The sequence below is a fragment of the Carcharodon carcharias genome, chromosome 3 (genome assembly GCF_017639515.1).
Source record: "Carcharodon carcharias isolate sCarCar2 chromosome 3, sCarCar2.pri, whole genome shotgun sequence".
Classification (NCBI taxonomy): Eukaryota; Metazoa; Chordata; class Chondrichthyes; order Lamniformes; family Lamnidae; genus Carcharodon; species Carcharodon carcharias.
In genome coordinates, this window is record NC_054469.1 from 98,306,278 (window position 1) to 98,322,808 (window position 16,531).

At 42.5% G+C, this 16,531-nt stretch overlaps 1 protein-coding gene across 1 annotated transcript in view; it reads left to right on the top strand.

Moving 5' to 3' along the window:
* The window catches only part of znf830 (zinc finger protein 830), a 67,443-nt gene that overhangs the window by 31,149 nt on the left and 19,763 nt on the right, over positions 1-16,531 (top strand). The window contains exons 6-8 of the mRNA XM_041184426.1: positions 6,245-6,332; positions 6,738-6,801; positions 7,006-7,086. Of these exons, the coding sequence (XP_041040360.1) occupies positions 6,245-6,332; positions 6,738-6,801; positions 7,006-7,086 (233 nt within the window). The remainder of the gene's footprint in view (positions 1-6,244; positions 6,333-6,737; positions 6,802-7,005; positions 7,087-16,531) is intronic.

The following is a 16,531-nucleotide window of genomic DNA, read 5'->3' on the forward strand; positions in this document are numbered from 1 at the left end:
ATCGACTCAAAAGGATTTTAAATTTCTGAGGTAGAATAATCATGTCTGTTCCTTGGGCTACCACATCTGTACACTGTTCCCTCCTATATAACTTATCATCTACTTTAATATCTAGATACCTTGTATCCTTGTGACTGTTTATGCCCACATCATGAATCTTCTCAGGAACAATATCATTAACTGGCTTTTTCCTAAAGGCTACAACTAGTTCTTATGTCTTATTTTCATTCAGTTTAAGAGAATTATTATTGCACAGTTTTACAAACTTCTCCACCAAGTTCCTGTAGTTTTCTTTCTTATTCCTTATGAGACTCCCAAGGACTGTATCATTGGCATACTTCAGGATCGTTATACAATCGTGCTCTGATCGACAATCATTGATATAAAGGATAAAAAGTATGGGGGAAAGTACACAGTCTCGAGGAGATCCAGTATTGTTATCATGGGCTCCAAGTAAACCCTGGAGACAAGTGCTCATAGGGTCCTATTTTGAAGGAAATTATTGATACAAAGTAGGAGAGTAGAATTGACATCACGGGTTTACAATTTCTCAGTAAGCTTGAATGGTTGTATGCTATTAAAAGCTGAGGAGAAATCAACCATCAAACCTCTGAACTTCCCTTCCTCGTCTCAGGCAAGCCAGCAATGCAAATAGTTCCCTTGGCTTAGGCATTGTCTCCTCACTTTCCAAACTTATATCACCACCCTTTCCTCAAAAAATCCAGCCTCAGGCCTACTTTATTTGCAAACTACTGCCCATCTCCAACCTGCCTTCCTTTTCTAGTACTTAAAACATGTCAGTACCTCTCAGATCAGTGCCTATCTCCAATGATTCCCTACTTGAATCTCTCCAATTGTGTTTCAGCCAAACCCACTGCACCGAAAATCCCCAAACCAAAATCCCAAACAACAATTACTTTGTGATCATGGGGCATTATCCCTCCTCAGACTCTCTGTAACTTTTGATTTGGGTGACTGCACTATCCTAGAAGAAAACATTATTTGAAATTGAGTTTTAATTTTTTAATTTTAATTTGTAATCACTGAAGCTGTAATAACTTTCTTTAGTTACAGTTCACTTTCAGTTATGGAAGCAGATACTGTTGATTCATTAATACATTTATTTTATTAGTTTGACAGATTCTTTGATTCCTTTTCACCCCAGAGTTCTGCCAAAAGGTCAGGAGCAGGGAGTGATGATTCTTCTCGATAGAACTAGTCAAACTTTCAAAACTAGATAGCAATCTGTGTCCCATTGAGCATGTATACTTTAAGCTGTATATTAAACCTTCATTAAAATTATTGTGTGAGAAAAACACATCAGCAAATACAGGTAGTTCACATAATCCAATCCCACTCTACTGAGCCAGTTTCTCAAATTTCTCCTGACATTACAACTACCCATCTCTCTGCCCTCAGCAGTTCCACTTTCACACAGCTGACCCCACTTCCAATTTTTAGGCATGGATCCTTCCCAGCTACTAGATCCCCTGCATCTCTCCCTCCTCAATCTCTTCTGAAAGATCCTTTTGGACCATGTTGCCTTTTGCCAACCTTGCCCGTTTGTCCACCTCATCCTTTTTGTCTTATTCCTTGCTTTCCTCTCCTTTTGCCCCATCCCCTCTAATTATCCGCTTTGAATCAGCTTGACCTAACAAATTACATTTAGCTTTGAATCTGTGTGTAACACTACCAGAGTTTAACTATTAAATTAAAATCCTGTGTACAATCGCCACCCTTAAGTATCGCACTCCCTGTAAAACATTTACAATCACATTTTTCCCATTATGCTTTATCAACAGCTTCATTGTTATAACACATTGTATCCTATGTATTTATTTCTGTTTGTGATCTCAGTCCATCCGTTTTGTTACAAATGTGTTCAGATACAGAGCCTTTAATTCTGACTTCTTAATGTTCTAGCAAACACTGGTCTTATCTGCTGATACGGTCTTAAATTTATGCACTCTGTCCCTTCCTGCCACACTCCAGTTATCAATTTCCATGTCCTTTCTCTTAATCTCCTCTCAGGTGATCCCTCACTCCCACTACTTAGCTTAAAGCCCTCTCCACCGCCAGCACACTATGAGCAACCCAGCCAAAGGCCTGCTAGTAACATTGTTTTATTTCATGGGAATTGGGTGTTGCTGGCTGGGCCAGCATTTATTGCCCATCCCTAATTGCCCTTGAGAAGGTACTGGTGAGCCGTTGCCTTGAACCGCTGCAGTCCATCTGCTGAAAGCACTGGACACGGCAAAGGCGATGGGCCCAGACAATATTCCGGCAATAGTACTGAAGACTTGTGCTCCAGATCTTGCCGTGTCCCTAGCCAGGCTGTTCCAGTACATTTGCAACACTGGCATCTACCTGGCTATGTGGAAAATTGCCCAGGTATGTCCTGTACACACAAAGCAGGACAAATCCAACCCAGGCATTTACCGCCCCATCAGTCCACTCTCGATCATCAGTAAAGTAATGGAAGGGGTTATCAAGTGGCACTTGCTTAGCAATAATCTGCTCACTGATGCCCAGTTTGGGTTCTGCCAGGGCCATGCAGCTCCTGACCTCATTGCAGCCTTGGCTCAAACATGGACAAAAGAGCTGAACCCCCGAAGTGAGGTGAGAATGACTGCCCTTGACATCAAGGCTGCATTTGACAGTGTGGCATCAAGGAGCCCTAGCAAAACTGGAGTCAATGGGAATCAAGAGGAAAGCTGTCCACTGGTTGGAGTCATACCTAGCACAAAGGAAGGTGACTGTGGTTGTTGGAGGTCAGTCATCTCAGCTCCAGGACCTCACTTCAGGAGTTCCTCAGGGTAGTGTCCTAGGCCCAACCATCTTCAGTTGTTTCATCAATGACCTTCCTTCCATCATAAGGCCAGAAGTGGGGATGCTCACCGATGATTGCACAATGTTCAGCACCATTCGCGATTCTTCAGATTACTGAAGCAGTCCATGTCCGAATGCAACAAGACCTGGACAATATCCAGGCTTGGGCTGACAAGTGGCAAGTAACATTTGCGCCATGCAATTGTCAGGCAATGACCATCTCCAACAAGAGAGAATCCAACCATCGCCCCTTGATTTTCAATGGCATTACCATCACTGATCCCCCCACCATCGACATCCTGGGGGTTGCCATTGACTAAAAACTGAACTGGAATAGCCATATAAATACTGTGTCTACAATGCAGGTCAGAGGCTAGGAATCATGCAACGAGTAACTCACCACCTGGCCTCCTCAAAACCTGTCCACCGTCTACAAGGCACAAGTCAGGAGTGTGATGGAATACTCCCCACTTTCCTGGAGGAATGCAGCTCCCACAACACTCGAAGCTTGACACCATCCAGGACAAAGCAGCCCGCTTGATTGGCACCACATCCACAAACTCTCTCCACCACTGGCGCACAGTAGCAGCAGTACGTACCACCTATAATATGCACTGCAGGAATTCACCAAGGCTCTTTCAACAGCACCTTCCAAACCCACAGCCATTACCATATAGAAGGACAAGGGCAGCAGAGAGATGGGAACACCGCCACCTAGAAGTTCCCCTCCAACTCGCTCAACATCCTGACTTGGAAATATACAGCTGTTCCTTCACTGTTGCTGGGCCAAAATCCTGGAATTCCCTTCCTAACAGCACTGTGGATGTACCTACACTACAGGGACTGCAGCAGCTCAAGAAGATAGCTCACTTCTCAAGGGCAACTAGGGATGGGCAATAAATACTGGCCTAGCCATCGAAGCCCATATCCCAGGAATGAATTTTTTTAAAAATCTGATGTAGGTACACCCACAGTGTTGTTAGAAAGGGAGTTCCATGATTTTGACCCAGCGACAGTGACGGAACGGTGATGCAGTTTCTAGTCAGGATGGTGTGGCTTAGTGGGAAACTTGCAAGTTGTGGTCTTTCTGCGTATCTGCTGCCTTTGTCCTTCTAGGTGGTAGATGTTGCAGGTTTTGAAGGTGCTGTCAAAGGAGCCCTGGTGAGTGGCTGCAATGCATCTTGGAGATGGTATACACTGCTACCACTGTGCATCGATGGCAGAGGAAATTAATCTTTAAGGTGGTGGATGGGCTTTGTCCTGGAAGTCGTCAAACTTCTCGAGTGTTGTGGGACCTGCTCTCATCCTGGCAATTGGAAAGTATTCCGTCACATTCCTGGCTTGTGCCCTGTAGATGGTGGCTAGATTTTGGGGAGTTTGGAGGTAAGTTACTCACTGCAGAATTCCCAACCTCTAACTTGCTGTTGTAGGTACAGTATTTGTATGGCTAGTCCAGTAGAGTTTCTGGGCAAGTTTAGCCCCAGGATCTTGATAGTGGGGGATTCAATGATGGCAATGCCATTGTAATGGGGACATGGTTAGATTCTGTCTAGTTGGAAATGGTCATTGTCTGGCACTCGTGTGGCACGAATATTGTTAGTGTTTTTAACAGTCTTGTGCATGGCAAACACTTCCTATAAATATTATCACCAGTTCACGTCATGATTTTTAAAATAGGCTCAATGTCAATAATTTTAATAATAATCTCAATTTATAATGGGGAAAACCCAGTGGCCACATTGTGCCATCACATTTAATTGGCTCAAAATTAAATCAGAATTGAAAAGTTGTTGAATGTATGAATCAAAGGAGCAGTAAACAAAAAAGTTAGAAATTATGAATCACTTATCAATAGAATTAATCTGGAGTGACCAGTCAGGAGAACCTACCAATAAATAAATAAGTAAATCAACTAAATTGCTCAAGAAGCATTGAAAAATATTTCATCCAAGTCTTTTTCTTGGTTGTTTTCTTAAGTTCAAAATGAGTTTTAAGCAATATTAGGTCAGAAAGATGACATATTTCACAATAAAATGATTATATTTACATTTTTTTAATACCTTAATTTTTTTTCAGCCTGTCACAAAGACCTGGTTTCAAATTAGGTATTTTTTCCCATAGAGTAGTTGTTTCCAACAGTATACGTACCGTCTAAGCATGTGCCATTTGCAGAATTTCACAACATACATCAGGCCAGAGTTCTGGCTCGAAGTAAAAAGTTTGACCCCTCATCCTGAGGATTTTCATTTTTCTTACAAGCCACTCCCCAGAGAACCTCCTCAATGCTCCCTCTGCCTCATCAATATTCTCTCTAGTGTTTCCTGGTTCCTCCCTTCCAAATCTCCCTCAAAGTCCTTCATTAAAGCACAGCCAGAACTTGACCCATCCCAATGCTGCCATTCCCTGAGCCCTCTTACCAGTGCTGCCAGACCCCTAGTACCCCGAGTGCTGACGAGTTGTTTCTTTGATAATGCTACGTAGCATATCTCCCTATTTATAAATGTCCAACTTTTCTAATATAAATATTTTCATATATAAATTATTATAAATGTTTTGTGGCTAATAAGCGTTCATGGGAAAGTGCAGATCATGCTTCAAGATGTCATACATTTTCTGTTAAACTAGCTTGATCGTTTCTGCTGTCATTTTTGTCAGCAGATGACATAGACAACCCTTTGTCAATTTATGAATGACTAAACCAATCCATTGAAGAATCCATGCAGGTGGAGTTTCTGTTTGCTCAATGGAATATAACTCAGTCCTTGCTAGAACCCCTCCAGGAAAGAAAACTTAAGGGTAGGTTGGCAGGATCAAACATTGAGACCCCCATGTGTGCTTAGCAGCATTGATAGAGTTTAACAGTTAAAACCAAGCAACCTGCCAGCACTAGTGAGCTTTTCATTGCTTGGACAACCAGGAAAACTCAAAGCATCTGAAGCGGGGTGGGAAGAATTTGCTTTTTCTTTTCCTGGTTCAATCAATGAGTCAGGCTGGCTGACATTCTTCGGTAATGCCCTGAAATACACTGGGCCTGTCTGGCTCAGGTATTGATTGGAATTTTCCATCTGCCATAATGGGTGGGCTTGATTCTAAGCTATCATTGCCAAACACATGTCTCTTGGAGCTGCAAGTACATCCAGAATTAAACAAGATGGGAGGGTATTTGCAAAGTGAGTGGAACTCCTGCCCCACTGTAGGTTTCCCAATCAGAAAGCTCACATCTGAGGCATTTCCAATAAACAAAAATAAATTTCCTATGCGATGCTGATGGAGGCTTAATCACCCTTTGGTTGTTGTATGAGAACTGAGAGAAAGATAAAATACATGGAAGGTAAGAAAAATGTTGTGTTTCACAATTTTAAGTTCATTGGTTATGATTTTTAAAGCATTTCTTTTTTACTCTCTCCATTTTCAGACTTCTTTGATAGCACTGTAGCACCTTCTGCTGTTCCTCATTCTGCATCCATCCAAAAACCAGAACAATCAGACAAGACAGTGGAAAGGTGAAAATTCTGATTGTGGTAATTATGATCTAATTACAGATCAAGTTTAGTAATTGTAGCACGTGTTAATGATTACATCTTAAAATGCTACTCCACTTATGAAAAAATAGATATAATGCTGTTCAATTATTAAGTTGTTTTAATTCTCTACAATCAAATATTTTAAGCGCAGCAAATAGCATTGTATCGCAACTTTCCCATCTATTCTAAAGAAGGACCAAAAATGTGGGATGAAACTTTTTAAAGTGAGGGAAAACCAAATATTAATACCTGGAATACTAAGATACTTTTTCAAAATGAAAGACTGTATTGTGCTTAGGTGACACAAGTGTTGAGTCCACAGTTGAACTGTACGTTCTGGATTGGCAGCCTTTTGAGGTGATCAGATCTATTTTGTTGTTTCAGGAAAGAAAATACAGCAGAGGCCTTGCCAGAAGGATTCTTTGACGATCCAGTAAAAGATGCAAAAGCAAGTACCACATAGCATTTACATTAACTTGTTCTCCGAAGCTGGTGTTGATATTTTAGCCAAACTTCCTTGTTCTGTATCTAGGTTTTGTTTTTGAAGATTTCAGTCTAGTAAACTCTAGAGGGCAGTGAAGAGCTAGTATTTGTTGCATTTCCAATATGGTCTGCAAATATTTATCATCTTTCTTATCACCTGATATTATAGGTGCGGAAAGTAGACCCACCAAAAGACCAAATGGACAAAGAATGGGAAGAGTTTCAGAAAGAAATGAGACAGGTTAATACGGTGAGTTATTTTAAAGAATAAGATGAAGAGTAAAGAATGATCAATCTATATTCGAAGCTTTGAAAACTAGGAATAATTTATTATCCATTTATTAATATTATACACATTGGTTAAAAAAACTGAATTAGAAACTCTCAACATAATAAGTAGCGGACTGGGCTCTTGATTAATACAATGTTGATTAAACTCTTACAAAAGGATAATGAGTGTTTGTATACAAAAAGGATTGGAGGTTATAGAGTTAAGATTGGCAACCAGAGAAGATTAAAGAAGATTGATGTCCTGGAGATTGATTATTTTGTGATTGTGAAATTTTGGACTTTTGTGTTCTTGAACATTTTTGGCTGTGGGTATTCAGTAATAAGTTGCACAAATTATATTTTCTTGAAAAGAACGGAATTGATACCATATAGCCATTTTAATTCCATGCTTTCATCTTGTATTTTGTGTTCATAAATATCAAGTTGTATATTTCTAGTATTTTATATGTAAAGTATTTTATTGTTTTTAATTCTTTTAACTATGCAAGTAAATTGTGTATTAAATGGAAATCCAATGTGCTACATTAAGTTAACCATGACAACAAGACAAGATTCAAATTGATGATAGGAAAATTTACGATTCTTGCTTAAAAAAGTCTCTCCGCACAAAGAATGATTAATACTTGCAACAAGCTTCCAGATAGGGTATAGCAGGTGAGGGTGGAGAGAAAAAAAGGGGGCGCAGATTCCCTTCGCTGATGACTCTGAGGTTTCCTGCACTGACTGAGTTCTGCAGGACCCTCTATCAGAAAGTTGCCCATAAAAATCAAAGGAAGGTAAGTGGATATTTTTTGTCTGATCAAAGTTCCGATCCTGATCAGAAAATTTGGGCTAAGGAAACACAAGCTGTGCCTGGAGCAGGAAGCTACTGACTGGAAGCAAAAATAAGAGAAAAATTGAAAGAAGCAAAGAGAAAAAAACACAACGGGGCAGAGATTATGGTCTGAAGTTGTTGACCACAGTATTGAACCCAGAAGGCTGTAAAGTGCCTAATCGAAAGATGTGGTGCTGTTTCTTAAGCTTACGTTGAGCTTTACTGAAACAGTCCAGTAGGTCAAGAACAGAAATGTCTGCAGGTGAACAAGGTGGAGAATTAAAATGACAGGCAGTGGCAGTGGAAGCTCATGATCGTGCTTGCGGACTGAACAGAGGTGTTCTGCAAAGCAGTCACCCAATCTGCATTTGGTGTCCCCAGTGTAGAGGTGACCACATTTTGAACTGCAGCAAATACATTAGGCTAGATTGAAAGAAATACACATACATTATTGTTTTACCTGGAACGAGTGTTTGGGACCTTGAACAGAGAGGAGGGAAAAGGGCATGTGTAACATTTTATATGTTTGAACGGAAAGGTGCCATGGGAAGGGGACAGGGTATTGGGGCTGATTAAGCAGTGGACTAGAGTACTATGGAGGGAACAGTCCCTTCAGAATGCTGGGAGGGGAGGGAAAGATGTGTTTGGTTGTGGCACCACGCTGGCGGTGGCAGGAAATGATCCGTTGAATAAGGAGGCTGGTGGAGTGGAATATGAGGATAAGGGGAATCCTATCATGGTTCTGGGAGAGAGGGGAAAGGGTGAGAGTAGAAATACAGGAAATGTGGAGGACACAGCCGACGGCCCTGTCAACCGTGGGGTGGGGAGTGGGAGGTCCTTGATGGAAGCAAAGATACCTCAGAAGTGCCGCTGTGAAAGGCTATATCATCAGAACAGATGTGTGGAGATAGAGGAACTGGGAGAATGGAATGGATTCCTTACAGGGTATGGGATAAGAGTAAGTGTGTTTGAGGTAGCTGTGGGAGTCAGTGAGCTTATAATGCATATTAGTTGATAGTCCACCTCCAACAATGGAGACAGAGAAATCAAGGAAAGGAAGGGAAGCGTCAGCGATGGACCATGTGAAACTGAGAGAAGGATGGAAATTAAAAGCAAAGTTGAAGCTTTCCAATTTGGGCTGAGAGGTGACATGGTACCAATACAGTCATCAATGTACCAGAAAAAGAGCTGAGGGAGGGAGCCCAAGTAGAACTTGAATAAGAAATGTTCAACACATCCTACCAAAAGGGACCTTGTGGATTCTCATAACAATCCTTTTTATTTGAGTTAGTGAGATGAATGAAAGGAAAAAGTGTTCAACAAGAGAACAATTTCAGCCAGGTGGTGGTTAATGGAAACTGAAGAGGAGAGCCCTCAGACTGTCCTAGTGGGGGATGAAGGTGTAAAAGGATTGGACATAGATGGTAAAGAGGAGACTTTTAAGGCCAGGAAATTGGAAACGTTTAAAGTGACAGAGGGCATCAGATGAGTCATGGATGTAGGTAGGAAGAGACTGGATATGGGGAGAAAAAATAGGGCCAAGGTAGGAAGAATTTGGTTCAGTGAAGTAGTAACAGGCTGATACAATAGGCCTATTAGGGCAATTCTCTTTATGGATCTTGGGAACGAAGTAGAAGTGAGCTGTACCGGGTTGGGGATCTATGAGGTGGGAAGCTGTGGAGAGAAAATTACCGGAGGAGATGAGGTCAATGACAGTTATGCAAACGGTAGCTTGGTGTTTATTAATGGATTCATGGTCCAGGGGAGGTAGAAGAAAGTGCCAGAGAGTTGGCGTTCAAGACAGAGGTCAGTTTGCCAGACAACAACAACACCACCCTTGTCAGCAGATTTGATGGCAATGTCAGAGAACAGCCTGAGAGAACGGGGTGCAGCAAGTTAAGTCACAAATTAAGTTGCTGCTTTTAACTGTTTGCGATTTGCATGCCAGGTGATATTTGGTTATGGCTGACTGTGATTGAAAATCTCTCTAAAATGTTTCTAATATTCTTGACTCAATTTAGTTGATTTTAGGGGGTGGGTTGAAGATACTTAAAAAAAAAACTTTCTCTGTGGATGCCTAATAAGTGAGCATATAGGGAAGGAAAATTCAATTCCATGATCATAGGAGTATGACTGTACCGAAACAGGTAATTCAGCCCATTAAGTCTATAATCTATATTATTCTACGTGGGTCACCTATTCTAATCCCACTGCTCTCTGGCACAGTACACTGAGAAGGCTGTTCAAAAAATAGGGTGATCCTTGACTTCATGAGGAGAAAACTGAAGTATAAAAGTAATGAAGTTATCCTATACCCTTGTAAAACACTTTGTTCCAATGACAGACCAGACCCCCAAATTTTGTTTCGGTCCCAGATGAGACTCCCAAGTTTGTTACAATCTGGATAGAGGCCAGTAACTTTTTTTTAGAAGTTGACGAAATTTGAAATCCCAGTTACCTCCTTAGAGAATAAAGCCACAAGATTCTATGGGTTTAAACAAACAGAAGAAATTTTACGACATAAAAATCAACAAAGCAAACAGTCAATCCTCTATCTTATACTCTAACATGCAGAATTAACATGAGGTAAACCTGAATTAGGAGGCAAGCTATGGTTGAACACACCACAAGCTGCACATTAAATGGCAGACAGCACCAAAACAGCTTCACCAAATTTCTCAGCAACTCACCCAGAAGACAGTCATCACCTTGAGTCACAAAAATTCTTTCAACCTCCATCTTCCTCATGAGGAATTTTAGCTCTGCTTCTTCGAAGAGCTAGTCTGACCACCAGCCGGCAGCAGCCCTGCTCTACCCGAACACCACAGGGAAAGTCTTAACCCAAAAGGCACACTATTTCAGATTTCTTTCTAACCTGCTCCCAGGTCCAACCTTCTTGGTCGTCTTTTCTAGCTGAGCTGATCTCTGACCCAGACTCTGTCCCACCCCTGTGTGGTCAGGCTACACTCCTTTGTCTAAACTCAGGCACGATACCAGCTTCTGAGCCAAGTTGCTGCCAACAATTACTTCTGGGCTTCACTGAGCCCAAATCACTCCACCTGCACTGAGGCTTCCCTGAGCCCCAACCCTTAGCAGCACTAAGCTACCAATATCTCCCAGGGCTTATCTGAGCTCCCTCAGCAGCATGGAGCTAACAGAAGCATTTCAGCTGCATGGAGTTGACTCTTCTTCATCTGCTCCAGACTAACTGTTCACTAACTGCTGTTCGCTGACCCTTCAATTGACCTGTGATTTGTGATATCTTCCAAGAGAGTACATTCTGACCTTAAATGTTTCAGTCTCCAGTCAACCAAGGGTCACCTCTCCCAGGTGCAAAATGACTATGCTCCACCCCTAAAATGCACACAGACAAAAAAAATCTTAAAAAATATAGATCTCATCACAAGTAGCTGAGCTCAGCTGGAGTATTGTTGTCAATTCTGGAGAGCACACTTTTGCAAGAATGCTAAGGCCTTGGATTGGTTGCAGGAGTGATTTACTAAACTGGTATCAGAGATGAGGAAATTCAGTGATGTGGAGAGACCGGAGAAGCTGGGGTTCTTCTCCGTGGAACAGAGAACGTTAAGAGAAGACAGAAGTGTTCAAAATTGTTTTGAGACAAACTTGGTAAAGCTGAATTGTTTAAAAACCCCAGAGGGAAACTTTAAACAAAAAGTTTAATTCAGGAATCAGACCACCAGTTCTTGAGAGGTTTTATATTAAACTAAATTAAACATTTTATTAATTTACACAAGTTAAATATATAGACATGGCTACAAATTACTACTATCATAACTTTTAACAAATTCCCAAACTAATCTCCATTAAGGCAACAGCAACAAGTGGACTTAACCAGACACCAGGCAAAGCATTTTCACCTTATGAATTCAAAATGAGGTTCCTTTCACTTTGGTTCTTGTGGTGACAGTTGCAGGCTTACAGCTACTTTGATCTTACATTACCTCTGCCCTGCACACACAAAACTGCTGAAGTTATACCTAGCAGAGCTCATTAAATGTAAATGCTCATTGTATCACCAGCCTTTTCTAACAATAAAACCCCTTTCATAGTACCAATTTTATTAGTAATATAAACATATTGCTTGGTCTGTCCTAGCTAGGTGCCAGATAATTTATAATTTTTTTACAAAATATATTTTTCTTTTCCCAACTATTTTAAAATTTATTTCGATCTATTATTTTATCTCCACCTTTTAGCCCATTTCGATCCCTTCCCCCCGCCCCATCCCCTCTCGGGCCATTTGCCACTAGCTTGTCCTGCTTGCTACCCTTAATGTCCCCATTAGTACATTCCTTAGATAATATTACCACCATCAACACCCCTTTGTCCTTTTGTCTATGACATCTTTGGTAATCTCTTCTTTGCCTTCACCTATCACTGGCCCCCTATCGAGCTCTACCTGTCCTACCCCCCTCTACCAGCTTATATTTCACCTCATTTCTCTATTTCCTTAGTTCTGATGAAGGGTCATACAGACTCAAAACGTCAACGATATTCCTTTCCGCAGATGCTGTCAGATCTGCTGAGTTTTTCCAGGTATTTTTGTCTTTGTGCCAGATTTCACTCGTCTTCTTGAATGCTTTATTCAAAAAATGCAAATGTACTCTACCTTTCTTACATCTCAAAACTAGTACACATCAAAGCACACAGACCAGCTGGCTTTAATTCAATTGCGACACATCCAAAGACTAAACCTCTATTTTAAAAGTAAAATATTTTCCAATAATATTATATACATTAATAGCTTCATGACAAAAATCACAAATAGTCTTGAAAGAGTAAATAAGAGAAGACTTGTTTTCAGTGATTGGTAACCAGAAGAGAAAAATTTAAGGTAGCTGGTAAAAAAAAACAGAGGTACCCTGAGACTTTTTTTTACAGTGTGTTGTGATCTGGAATGCACTGTCTAAAAGGATGATGATAGTAGATTCAATCACGACATTTACAAGAGATTTGGATAAGCACTTGAAGTTTACAGGGCTAATGGGAAAGAGTAGGGATTTGGGATTAATTCGATAGCTTTCATAGCTTTGAGTATTTTAAGTTTGTGCTGAGTCATGGCTGCCTTGCAAAGCAATGGGAACAATCTATTATGACTTACATTTCCATAGCCACCCATAATCTTGAATATCTTAATTAGTTTATGCATTAAAGCTTTTGACATTAATGGGAAAAGCTCCAACTTCCCCAAACTGATTATTTTTTAATTTATTCGTTCGCGGGAAGTAGGCATCACTGCATGGACGAGCCATCCTTAATTGACTTTGAGAAGGTGTTGGTGGTGGCTGTTATAACTTGTGGTGTAGGTACACCCACAGTGCTGTTAGGGAGGAAGTTCCAGGATTTTGACTCAGCAACAGTGAAGGAATAGCAATTTAGTTCCAAGTCAGGATGGTAGCTTGGAGAGGAACTTGTAGGCAGTGTTGCTTCCATGCATCTGCTGCCCTTGTCCTTCTAGGTGGTAGAGGGCGTGGGTTTGGTAAGTGCTGTCAAAGAACCCTTGGCGAGTTGCTGCAGTGCATCTTGGTACATACTGCTGCCACTGTGTGTCAGTGGTGAAGGGAGTGAATGTTTAAGGTGCTGGTTAGGGTGCCAATCTAGTGAGTTGCCTTGCCCTGGGTGGCCGAGCTTCTGAAGTGTTGTTGGAGCAGTATTTATCCAGACAAGTGGAGAATATTCCATCACTCTCCTTACTAGTGTCATGTCGATGTTAGACAAGTTTTCGGGAGTCAGGAGGTGAGTTACTTGCCATAGAATTTCCAACCTCTGCCCTGCTCTTGTAGCCATGTAGCCACAGTATTTATATGGCTAGCCCAGTTCAGTTTCTGGTCAATGGTAATCCCCCCCCAGGATGTTGATATTGGGGGATTCAGTAATGGTGACGCCATTGAAAGTCAAGGGAAGATGGTTGGATTCTCTCTCGTTCAAGATGGACATTGCCTGACACTTGTGTGGCTCAAATATTACTTGCCCTTATCAGACCAAGCCCATATGTTGTCCAGATTTTGCTGTGTATGGACACAGAGTGCTTCAGTATCTGAGGAGTCGAGGATGGTGCTAAACGTTGTGCAGTCATCAGCGACAGTCTCCACTTCTGACCTTATTATGGAGGGAAGGTCATTTATGAAGCAGCTGAAAATGGCTGGGCCTCGGATACTAGCCTGAGGAACTCCACTGATGTCGTGGGACAGAGATAATTGACCTCCAACAACCTCAACCATCTTCCTCTGTGCTAGGTATGACTTCAACTAGTAGGGAGTTTTCCTGCAGATTCCCATTGACTTCAGTTTTGCCTGGGCTCCTTGATGCCACACTCGGTCAAATGCTGCCTTGATATCAAGGGCAGTCGCACTCACCTCATCTCCGGGGTTCAGCTCTTTCATCCGTATTTGGACCAAGGCCATAATGAGGCCTGGAGCAGAGTGACCCTGACATAACCAAAACTGAGCATCAATGAGCAGGTTATTGCTGAATAAGTGTCATTTAATAGCACACAGAAACAAAAATTGCTGGAAAAACTCAACAGGTCTGACAGCAGCTGTGGAGAGAAAGACAGAGTTAATGCTTCGAGTCCACATGGCTCTTCTTCAGAACTAAAGAAAAGTAAAAAAAGTGGTGAAATATATACTGTTTTAAGAGGGGTGGGACAGTTGAAGCTGGATAGAAGGCCAGCGATAGGTGGAGGCAAAGGAGAGATTGCGAAAGATGTCATAAACAAAAGATCGAAAGGGTGTTGATGGTGATACTGGCTAATGGTGACATTAAGAGTAGAAAGCAGGATGAGCAAGTGACAGATGGCCCTAGGGGTGGGGTGGGGGTAGGGGACGGTGTGGGAGAAAAGATTGGGGGTGGGAGTGAGGGTAGGCTGGACCCATGAGATTATGGTTGAATACAATTGTGCGACTGAGGATGGCCCACAGCGCCTCATGGATGCCCAGTTTTGAGTTGTTAGATCTGTTCGAAATCTATCCCATTTAGCACGGTGGTAATACACACAACACGATGGAGGGTATCCTCAATGTGAAGTTGGTACTCCGTCTCAACAAGGACTGTGTAATGGTCATTCCTACCAGCACTGTCATGCACCTTGAACAGGTAGATTAGTGAGGACGAGGTCAAGGAGGTTTTTCTCTCTTGTTGGTTCCCTCAACACCTGCCACAGGCCCAGCCCAGTAGCTATGTTCTTTAGGACTTGGCCAGCTCGGTCAGGGTGATGCTACTGAGTCACTCTTGGTGATGGACATCAAAGTCCCCACCCAGAGTACGTTGATGTTCAAAATGGGGGATTCACCTGGGTGATGGCCCCAGAGTGTGCACCTGCTGATCCTCCTCCCTATGGATGCCTGAGAGCCCCTGGCTGACTCATTGAGGAGAAGGGGAAGCTGCAGTGAGATCGAGCTGCCCTGCACCTCTCTCGTATTGACATTGTTGGAGGGCAACTATGGCATCAGCAATGAAGTTCAGCCCGTGCAGCAGTGCAGGACTGATGTTCTGGATTAAGGTCTTCACGGCATCTGCCATCCTACCAATGTTGACTTTGGTGTGTTGGCAAGCTGGCACTATCGCCTTAAGAGTGAAGGTGTACAGACTCCTCCATCGTGCCTTGCCATCTGAGGAATGCAGCGGACATCACTCCCTGATGTTTCCAAGCTTGCCTTTGCAACTCCAGTGACGGAGGTATGACCGAGTCTAAAGGCTCCACATCTGACTTGGACTCAGCAGATTTCTGGCCTCTAGCAGCCCTCCGAGTGCTGGAAGCCTCGGAGGTCCCTGCCGCTGTCTGCTGTTGAACAGGCAATGCGATGTGCTCGTCAGATTGTGACCCTGAGGCTGCTCTAGAACTAGGTCCCACTGAGGTGTGTGTCTCCGCGCTGGTGCAGGGTGTGGGTGAGCGCTGTGACTAGTCTTCAATTAGGGTGCCATCGGATTCATCTTCAGAAGTTTCTTTGGGGTGTGAGTCGAGGATCTGGCCCTGGCTCATGGACCTGCTCAGCTGCTTCCCAGATATGCCTGCAAAAGCAAGGAAAGATAATTAGTCCATGACAGGGGACTGCGAAACTCTAGAACCATAGAACACTACAGCACAGAAAACAGGCCATGCGGCCCTTCTAGTCGGTGCCAAAATATTATTCCGCTAATCCCATTGACCTACACCTAGTCCATAACCCTCCAGGCCTTTCCCATCCATGTATCTATCCAATTTATTCTTAAAACTTAAGAGTGAGCCCACATTTACCACGTCATATGGCAGCTCGTTCCACACACTCACCACTCTCTGAGTAAACAAGTTCCCCCTAATGTTCCCCCTAAATCTTTCCCCTTTCACCCTAAAGCCATGTCCTCTCGTGTTTATCTCTCCTAATCTAAGTGGGAAGAGCCTACTCGCATTTACTCTGTCTATACCCCTCATTATTTTGTAAACTTCTATCAAATCTCCCTTCAGAAACAGGGAACTGACTCACAACATGGTTGCCTGATGAATGTTGCACTGCTGCATCCTCACTTGGCTGAGCACCGCCATCCTCAGTATCCACATAGGAATGGTCCAGATCGTTGCTGGCCAGCCTGA